Source organism: Megalobrama amblycephala, linkage group LG2, assembly GCF_018812025.1.
Source record: "Megalobrama amblycephala isolate DHTTF-2021 linkage group LG2, ASM1881202v1, whole genome shotgun sequence".
Taxonomy (NCBI): Eukaryota; Metazoa; Chordata; class Actinopteri; order Cypriniformes; family Xenocyprididae; genus Megalobrama; species Megalobrama amblycephala.
The window spans coordinates 4,412,745-4,423,744 of NC_063045.1; the positions used below are offsets into that span (position 1 = coordinate 4,412,745).

At 37.7% G+C, this 11,000-nt stretch overlaps 1 protein-coding gene across 1 annotated transcript in view; it reads left to right on the forward strand.

Moving 5' to 3' along the window:
- Nucleotides 1-1,824: 1,824 nt before the first annotated feature.
- Nucleotides 1,825-11,000, forward strand: part of LOC125263225 (ly6/PLAUR domain-containing protein 1-like) — a 10,888-nt gene continuing 1,712 nt past the window's right edge. Inside the window, exons 1-2 of the mRNA XM_048182213.1 lie at nucleotides 1,825-2,116; nucleotides 4,663-4,803. Of these exons, the coding sequence (XP_048038170.1) occupies nucleotides 2,074-2,116; nucleotides 4,663-4,803 (184 nt within the window). The 5' untranslated portion in view covers nucleotides 1,825-2,073. The remainder of the gene's footprint in view (nucleotides 2,117-4,662; nucleotides 4,804-11,000) is intronic.

Here is an 11,000-nt window from a genome sequence, read left to right on the forward strand (position 1 = left end):
CGTATCTATGAACTTTACTACAATAAGATTTTATGTTGCTCCGGAGGAGGACCAGTTCCCAACTCCAGTGCCTCATTATTCAGAACTGATATTCCCATAACCCACCTGTTAAAACCCCTCCTCGACACATCGCTCGACGCCATCCTTCAAACCGTTTCTCCTAAAACCCTCCAATCCTATGTCACAGCATTCCACCTGTCCTATAACCTGCTGCTTCCTGAATTTTCCCTCCTCTCAATCACCTGATTTATCATCTACCTTAACAAGGTAAAGGGCCTCCAAGTCGGGTCCATCAAAGGTTACCTGAGCGGCATCTCATTTTTCCACAAACTGATCCCTCCCCCAAGATAAATAATTCACAAACCTCCCTTCGGATCAAAGGAATTCAACAATCCCAACCCATCCGCCCCGACACCAGATAACCCATCTGTGTATCTATACCCTCCGTACAGGCTTCCACCCCATTAATACCGCCGGCCCGCACACTCCATTCCATGTTTATTTTAGCCTTTTTTGGTTTTCTTAGATGCTCAGAACTCCGAACCAATCTAAAAGAGGCCATTTCATTAATATTTTCAACCTTCCATCACCAATCCAGCCACATCACTCTCTTTTCACCTTCCTACAATTCAGAAGCTCTCAGGTTAGATCCCCTTTCGCTCCTCTATTCATAGATGAGTCCAACAAACCCGTTACACATTTGTGGTTCCAAAAACACTTTAAATATGTTCTCCTGCAATCTGTCGTCCCCACAGAAAATGATTCCAGTCACTCTTTTCACAACCACAGCAGCTCAAAAAGGCCTCTCCCAGCAGCAGACGATGGTCTTCAGACGCTTCAAAAGCTACATCAGATCTGCCGGTTCCACATAAAAAAGCCCTTCAAACCCTCATTGGCTGACCAGCCCACACTTACGAAACTGCAAAACTTTTTTGTTAAAAAAAATTCAATCTTTGTTTGACCCGGGGGCAAGGCTTACCTGTCCGATCCCGTGAGTACTGAACTCCCGTCGGACGTTGCCAGAACTCTCCAGATTGGTCGCATCCCGAAATGCCAACCTGCCAAATTACGGCACTCAATTTGGGGGGGTCCTTTACTCACTGGCTTTCTGGGAGTACTCTGGATTCGGAGCCTCCCCTTGGACAAGCACACCAAATAAACATAACCTTTACTCTGTCTGATTATATGTAAGTGTGAACTCATGAAATTATGGTTAGCAACACCAACGTGGGGAAATAATAAACCGTAAATGCACAGAATAAAAACACCTGGAAATGCTTAGAGTCACTGTGAAATCAAAATGGACGATTCTTTTTTATGGAATATTGCAGTACTTACTCTAAATGATTTATCGGTGCGCGTCATTGTTGTTTTAAATTCATGTGCCTCGTAATCTTGAATCTTGAATCCCCCCAGCGACATCTCCTCTCTTCTCGGATGACAAGTTTACTGGAGCGAGGGAGCCTGACCGACTCTCTGCCCGATTCTCTAATACACAATATAAAAGAAACTGAGGGCTGGATTCTGCTCAGTCTGTCATTGGTTCATCAATTATTCAGCTAATTTGTCAAAGCAAAACTTTAAATAGAATAGTTGATTTAGCATTTCACATTAATGATATTTTAAACATTATGACACTGTGATTTTACAACTAAATTAGCAAATGTTTCTATTTATTTCCCTTAATAACACATTGGCTGATGCATCATCATCATCATCATCATCCTTGTGTGACCATGTAAAGTGAAAGCAAACAGGCCAGTCGTGTACCGATTCCAGTGGAGTTAGAGCTTGTTTGAAGTATTTTTCATGTCATGTAATTAAGGGCAGGTTAATTAACAGTTTAGTGTCTATCCTCAAGCAGCAGGTGAGTCTGTGTCATGAGTCTCTCTCTCCTCCTCTCTCTCTTCATTCAGACGCGAGTCACGCCCGGTAAATTCAGTCGCGCGAGCGTCACGTGCTCTGAGTTAAGGCAGCAGGAGTCGGGTTCGCGCGGTCAGTCTGACGCTCGCTCGCGCGCTGTGTGTCGGTGATGGACGCGTCGAAGCGGCGGTGAGCGGCAGCGGCTCCGTGATGCGGCGGTGTGTGACTTTACTGGTGATCATACTGACGGCGGGTGAGTGTATTCACACACACACACACACACACACACACACACACGCTGACAGACACATTAATAGACGCCACTACACGCGCACAGACGCGCGCGCTCATGATTAAACGACCGACAGTCGGTCTGAGACACTTAATGCCCAAATCAGCAGCACTGAGTTTTATGAAGAAGAATTAATGGCCTGTGATTTTAATGATCTTATGCCAATTTCAAATGCTGAAATAAAACGACAGATAAAGGCTGATTTTAATTACAGTTAAATGACGGACTTGTTTTAGTGACGCTTGCGTTTTTCTGAGGCTGGAACTGGACACACACTGAACCCTGTGACGCCCATTAATGATGCTTAATTTATGCATTAATTTCACAAAAGGGTGATGTGTTTTTGTTGTTTAATTGTTGCTGTTTTTATAAAGATATTCTGGGAATTTGCTGAATGTGTGACAGATGGAAATTAAGAGATTATGAATGATAATTTAGACAGTTCCTGGTTTTTAAACTGTTCTTCGTTCCTGTAAATTATCTAGATTCTGTAAATCTGTATAATGTGGGATTCAGTTAATAAACATGCTAAAAAAATAATCAGACCTTTACTCTGTAAACAACTATTGATGTTAAACGTTCAATATTCAAAGCAAATTCAGAATACACGAGAAACACTCATATTTCACCATCAAATAAGAAATATTGTAGAGAAAACAATTATTATTTTCTTGACAATTAAACACATTTTGTTTCGTTAGATTAGACGCTAAAGATTCTTATTATATGAATCATCATCCATAAATCACTGTATGATGTGTAAATATAGCTGACTCGTCACAGCTCTCGTTAGTGAACATAATTAATGCATTAACATCAACTGACAATGAGCAGAACATTTACACAGTTAAAACTAGGAAAACAAATATTTTACAACATTTACTGATCAATAAAAAGTCAAATGTTCATGTTAGTTCACAGTGCATTAACTAATGTTACAAAAATACATTTTATTTAAAAAATGTGTTAATAAATGTTGAGATTAACATTAACTGAGATTAATAAATGCTGTAGAAGTATTAATTCTTCATGTTTACTAATATTAACAACTGAACACTTACTGTAAAGCTTTTCAATAATATTCTCCATGAGATTTTTGTTTTGATCCTCTTTCAGAATTATTTAAATTTCTCATATGATATTTCTCATATATATTGCAGCACATATTTGTGTGAAAATGACATGTAACCCGTTTTAAGAGCAACTGAAGTACGTTTCCTGTATTTGCTGCGTAGATCCATTACTGAATACATGATGGAAACTCGAGTTAGGAACATAATCCACTTTATTTTAATGTGTCCTTGTTGTTACACACCTTACATGTATTTACTGTAGTAATAACCAGAAATTAGGCATAATTACATGCAGCTAACCCTAAAGTAAGAACATGTACACTCTCAGAAAATAAAGTACATAATTGTACCTTTAGGGGTTCAATGGTACAAAAAGGTACAAATTTGTACCCTTGTGATTTGTACCTTAAGAGACCAGTTTTGTACCTTTATTTAACAGTACAAAAATTGACCCTTCAAAAAGGGTACAAAATTGGCTTTGACAGCGTACGATCGTTGACTATAATGAGATGTATATATTTTACACACACACACACACACACACACACACACGCTGAATTAAAATCAGAATTTATTAAATCCTTTTCATTTTCACATTTTAAAACATCATCACTCAATCATCAATCAATTATCTCATTAACTTTAACACTGCTTCAGTGTTACTTTTTAACACCCTGCAAGATGGACTCATATGGGATGTTTAAAAATATGTTTCAAATGAAATGTTGAAAATGTGAAAATGAAAAGGATTTAATAAATTCTGATTTTAATTCAGTGTGTGTGTGTAAAATATATACATCTCATTATAGTCAACGATCGTACGCTGTCAAAGCCAATTTTGTACCCTTTTTGAAGGGTCAATTTTTGTACTGTTAAATAAAGGTACAAAACTGGTCTCTTAAGGTACAAATCACAAGGGTACAAATTTGTACCTTTTTGTACCATTGAACCCCTAAAGGTACAATTATGTACTTTATTTTCTGAGAGTGTACTTAATTATTACTCAGTACTTATATGTATGATTACACAGTAATAGGACACATTAAAATAAAGTGTAACCCATAATCCATTACATTTGAGGTAATATAATCTGATTACTTTTAGATTACTTTTTAGCCTGAACTTGTTTATCACTTAGACTAGGATAATCTTGTACAATGTAGTGATATGAAAATCAAGTGCATGAAACATTACATTACGGTTTGTGAAGGAACTGCAGGGTAAGTTGATGAAAAGCTAATAATTAAATGTTAAATATGTAAAATCTTGAAACGGTAGAAGATAAAACACAAAGAAGATGAGATATTATATTTGTATACAACAATTATATAATTTGGGAATCTGATTACGTCATCCCGATCACATGTAACCCAGCGCTGTGACGAAACGTAATGGACTCCAGTGATCACAAATAAACTGCTGATGTCACCGCAGGCGTGAGCGCGGCGCTGCAGATCCAGTGCTATCAGTGCGAGGACGTGCGGCAGGACGACTGCTCCGCGCCCGAGTTCATCGTCAACTGCACCGTCAACGTGCAGGACATGTGCCAGAAGGAAGTGCTGGTCATGGAGGACGGTAAGGACACACACATCACTTCCTGCCACTGCTGTCACTAAATTACATTAGTGGAATAATGAATAACTAGAAGACAAGAAAGTGAATGAATGGCATAAGTATCAATAAATACTAACTCACAGCGATGCCGGAGACGGACCATTTCTGTTCCTTCAAAGTGTGAAGAACACTAATTATCTAAGTCGTCATTAAAGTAATCCAGTGGTTTAACCTCAATTTAATTTTATTTGTGCAAAAATAACATAATTTACCACTTTATTTACAAAATATTAGGGCAGCGGCTATTTACACTAAGTGACAATAGCAGCGTTTTCTTAGCGATATGATATTTACACTAGGAGAAAACAGCGATAGATTCTATTTACACCATGTAAAAGCAGCAGTTCTTTGCAATAAGAGTAAATAGTAATTAGATGCTATCTATACTTTATATTGGCAGATGCTATTTGCATCTCAGTATTTTTGTACATTAACAGGATGCAATAATATCATAGAGTGTAAATGATTACGTTTATTAAAATGATTAAATGGATGCTGCCTTATTGGGAGAATAAAACACACCCTACCCTATAAACACTTTTAATATTATTAAACACTCGTTCACAGTTTATTTCCACTTTTAGAATGTTATTTTAATTTTTATTGAAAATAAATGCGATTTGAACCCGTGTTAAAAGCCAGATCTCCGATCCCTACTCCGTACTGCTGCGCCACTGAAGACGGCTGAACCTGCGTGTCTTTTTCAAACCACACACTGGTGGGCGGAGCTGCTGTAAATAGTGTTTGCCAACAAGAGATGCTATTTGCACTTAGTGTAAATAGACATTCCAAAACATTAATCTGCAACACCCGTCGCTTCATAAATATGAAGCAATTGAACGCCTCCATTTGTGTTCTGAAGATGAAGGAAAGTCCTACGGTCTGGAGCGAGTCGAAGCTGTATTTGCAGGCGTGAAGCGGAGTCGTTCCTCGGACAGACGCAGGCGTCAGTGAAGGGAACGAGTCGATCTTTGGCAGATCTCCAGCGTCTCCTTCATTCATTCACACACTGACACTGTGGATGGAGACGCTCTAAATGACCGTGAACGCTCCTGTGAAGCTCTGCGTGTGTGTTTCACAGCTCTCACTTCAGTGTGTTCGTCTGAACTCAGTGTCTCTTCTGATGACCGCCTGAAAACACACACACGCCTCCGTCAAATCACACCGTTCAAACTAAATTCATTACATTTCACGACACAGGCTTTCAATCAATAACTCGATTAAAGCAGACCGAGCTGTCTTCTGTTGTTTATTGCAAAGAATAAACCCAGCTGCTTAGAAAAGTGATCATAAGATTTACCTTTCAGGACAGTCCCAGTGTTCATTCAGACACTTTTCTGATTTATATTCTGATTCTCTCTCTCTCTCTTTCTTTCTGTTTCTCTTTCTTTCACCTTTTCTTTTTTCCCTTATATATATATATATATATTTTTTTTTTTTTTTTATCTTGATAATCTTACTTATATTTTGTATTTTTAGTAGCGCTTTTTACTGCGCATTTGTTTTTTTTATATATTTTTTTATATGATGTGTATGTGTGTAACGATGCTCCGTCTTTGTTTTAGGGTGACTTTTTAACATTCTGTCAAGGGTCTACAGATGAAAAATAAAAATTAAAAAATAATTCTGGCACATTTACAGTAATGTTTATTAATGTGCACTGCCCCTGCAAACAATAAATAATAAAAATAATATTGTCTTTTGATACAAATACTCAACCTTTCATTTCAGTCCAGTTTACCTTGACTAAAATAGCATGGTAATAATTCATCTTTAAATTAATATGTTTGAATATTTTATTTTATTTTGCATTTCATTGTCAACCAAAAATGTCATTTTTGCCAACTAAAATTAGATGTCATTAAAATGCAGTTTAGATTTATTTTGCAGCGCCCTCTAGTGGACTGTAGTTTAAAAAACCTGGGGCCAGATTTACTAAACGGGGTAAATTAGTGTGAGCTCAATTCCACAAATGCACCGATGGGCAACCTGGTCTCATAGGAAAGACGTACCTGTGGGCACGTTTTCGCAAATCACAAAATTACGTACCGATGCAAACGTCTCGCTGCAGTTTCCAACAGAAACGAATGCTAGAGGCAGTAAAACGTCAATAAGTGCTTTTGATCGTTTTCATACACGGTTTCAATTAATAAAGACTTGTTTTCACGTCTCCTCGCACAATAGGCAAGGCAATTTTATTTGTATAGCACATTTCATACACAATGGTAATTCAAAGTGCTTTACATAAAGAAGAACCAAATACATAATAATAATAATGGAACACATAAGAAATAGAAATAACAGTAAAAACAGAGAATTTCTCTATCTGGATGGAAGACTCAGGAAGTTTCAGGGAGTTTTTTGTTGTCCGTCAGAGCGGATCTAAATGGATCTTCCTCACGCAGAGGGATAACTGTTTATATTTGTCAGGCAGCTGTGCGTTTAAACATTACCCTTACAGACAAATCTTCCTGGACTAACTCTGTCAGAGCTCCATCCAGGGATAACTAAAAAAAACCTTCCTAATTCTCCCAGCTCTTTGAACCAGACAGCAAGATATAAAATGCATTAAAAGTCAGAAAATAAAAAGATGATACAAAAAATATATAAAATGCATTAAAAATGAAATAATAATTAAAAAATAAATAAATAAGAAAAAGAACTGAAAGAATAAAAAGATAGTATGTATAAAATAAAGTACAAACAGTTCGGACATAGCAATATTATGTTATGACTTCAAAACGCTTTTTACCAGAGTGCACGATATGTAAACGAACATACTTTGGACTTTGCATCACTTAACCTGCTCTATATGTTTCGCTTTTTTTTGTTTTGCCATAACCAGCTTGCTCGGTGACTTACGACGAGGGTACGAATCCCGTGAAAGGCGTCTGACGGTAAAAAGGGAGCTCAAAGAGAGATCTAAACGAGCTGAAAAACAGTACGATCGCAGACGCTCTTTATGTCACGTTTGCTTTCGTTAACACTATCAGATAGATTTAGGCGTAGTGTCGGTGGGACGTTATTTTAAAACGCAACGGAGCGCAAATGTCAAATCAAGAACCGCGGCGATTCGTCTAAAAACCAACGTCATAAAAACGTACCATATTCACCCCATTATCTGCTCCGGCAAAAAAAAATAAATTACAAATTAACACGCTTTTAGCGCCACTCAGTGGACATTTCACATGGAAACTGCAGCGAGACGTACGCATTCGTACGTATTTTGCGACTCGCGTAAACGTACCCACAGGTACGTTTTTGTAATGGACCAGGTTGCCGATGGGAATGGCAAGTTTTGCACGTGAGCAAATGAAAGAACACGGACGCAGTCAAATAATTTACATAATGATCAACGAAATCTAACAAGAGCAGCGCAAATTACTGTTGGGTCGCAAATAAGCAGAGCTGATGCTCCTCAGGTGCGGATTGACACAGGCGCAACGTCTTACATGTTATATTTGGATAACGTCTTCCTCTGGCATTCCAAAGAATTTAATACGAGCGGAAAATATTTTCTCCCTTCTTGTGCTCTCTGTTCTCTGCGGTGTCTCCTCCCGGCAGCAACGATCGCAGCCATATCGCACAATGGGTTAAGACGTGCATTTTGGGGCGTTAAATAATGGTACAAATACCAGTAAACTGACGAGCACAAACATTAGTAAATCTCGTTGTGTGATCATTTAAATACTCTCCTCATGGGCGGATTGGCCATCGGGCAATTCTGGCAAATGCCAGAGGGGCCGGACCATTTTATTAATGTGGGCTGGTCAGTTTTATTTTTAATATAAATAAACAGATAGTTTTTATTGCTAGCACGAGACTGGTATTACAATATATTCGGTTCCTGAAATATTCTGTTCCACTGGGTGGAGCTTACGCGAATATTCATGATATCCTCCTCTTGTGGGCGTGTCCTTGAGAGAACGCGCAAGCGAACGGAAGTGAAAATATTGGTACACGCTCCTCAAATTGCATCGGTTTAATGGATTATTTCGAAAAGGTAATAAAATATTCAATGTTAGTCAACAGTTCACATGTTCAAAGCAATGCATAGTTTGTGTAATATATGATAAATCGACTGAGCTATTTTGCCTGATTGAGGACAGGCATTCAGATGAACAGTTAACGTAAGGATACAGCAGAGCAAACATGAGCCAATAACCTTGTTTTACACTGATGTGTTTTTGTTTAACTTTTTTATTTCTTTATTTGAGGATTTAGAAAGTTTTTGAATAGTTTGATTAGTCTGCTTCCTCCATTGTCATTCTGTGACTACAGGCTACTGCATAGTGTTGACAACTGGAAATAAACCTCTACAAATGTATCTGTAATCATAAAATAAGCTATAGACTGGTGTGAATGTTCGATGTCAACCTTAATTTCTTGATTATTATTCAATCAATATTGGTGCACATTGAGTTTTTCACTTTCAACTGTTTTTCCAGCAAATTTCTTAACGTGTAAATATTTGTACAAACAAAAAGATTCAACAACTGAGACATAAACTGAACAAATTTCACAGACGTTTGATGAACATCTGAAAGTCTGGTGTGGCACCTGCAGCTTTACAGAGCTTATCATCCTCATGGATAGCACACCTCTTGCTGTGAGATGTTACTCCACTCTTCCATCAAGGCATTTCACATTCTCAAACATGTCTGGTGGACTTATGGTTACATGTGGTTTGGCACTGGAAGGACAATCAGCTGTCCTTCTGTCTCCCTGTAGCACCGTCTCATCTTACATTACAGACATTGCAGTTTATTGCTCTGTTCTCATCTGCAGTCCTCTTGTCTCCTGCAGCAGGACTAAGGCACGTTCACACAGGTGATCAGAGACCCTGGGCATCTTTATTCTGCTGTTTCTCTGAGTCAGTAGAAAGGTCTCTTTAGTGTCCTAAGTTATTGTAACTGATGACCTATACTGTAGGTGCATGTGCAATAATTGAAAAACATGACAAACATTGTTAAAACCCTTTCTAAAGATCTGTAAAGCTTATTTGGATTGTACAAAATTATCTTTAAAATATTATCCTGAAAATTGACTCTTTTTTTGCAGATTTTTTTATCTTTTCTTAGTTTTATTTAAATTTTTTAAAACAACAAATCCACTTGTAGCCTATGTAAATATTAATTAGATTAAATGTTATAACAAGTACAGAAGTAATTACTCTATGAATGTAACTCAAATTGAAAAGACATTTAAAAATTCAGCAATGTGTGAAATGAAGCAATGCTAAATGTGAGTTTGTGAGGTATTAAAACGGGAACAGTCCGGATCACACACTGCCAGAGCTCTCCAAGACATCTGAAACAGACAGTGACTTTCAAGATGATGAGTGTAATGTGGAAAATCACAAAAGCAAAACAAAACCATATTATGACATTGGTGATAATAACAAGTATAACGTCATCTTGTGAAGTAGCTGTCTATTCTGTGCATTTGTGCTGATTACCTCACAGACATAAATTATATTATTACCAGAATTATTTTATTTGACTGCTTTTGAAATGGTTAAATCAGGTACAGAAGGTTGTTTGAGTATGTGTTATGTTTGACACATTTCAGGGTTTTGTGCTGCAATATCCTGCCTTGTCAAACTTTAAATAAAACGAAACTAAACTATAATTTCCTATCATAATTATAATATTTTAAACAAAAATAACATTCTTTAAGTAGCTGCTGGCATGTCATCAAAACAAAGCTCCAAAGGTTTATATTCCAAAGGAACATAAATATTTTATTGCCTTTTCGAAATGATCCATTAAACCGATGCGATTTGAGGAGCGTGTACTAATATTTTCAGTTCCGTTCGCTTGCGCGTTCTCTCAAGGACACGCCCACAAGAGGAGGATCTCGTGAATATTCGCGTAAGCTCCACCCAGTGGAACAGAATATTTCAGGAACCGAATGTATTGTAACACCGGCCCGTCCCGAGATGGGCCGACCGCCCCGCCCTAGAACTAAAACGTGCTTTTAACACACTATCTCTGTATTTGTAGTGTTATGGGTTCAAGTGTACTAGTACTGTAGTGGTAACTAAATGGTGTCTCAAAATACACTGTAAAAAAAAAAAAAAATCAATTTTCAGGGAAGGGAAACTCCTACAAATGCATACGCAATCAGGTCAGCCGCACAGCTGTTAGTAAATCTGG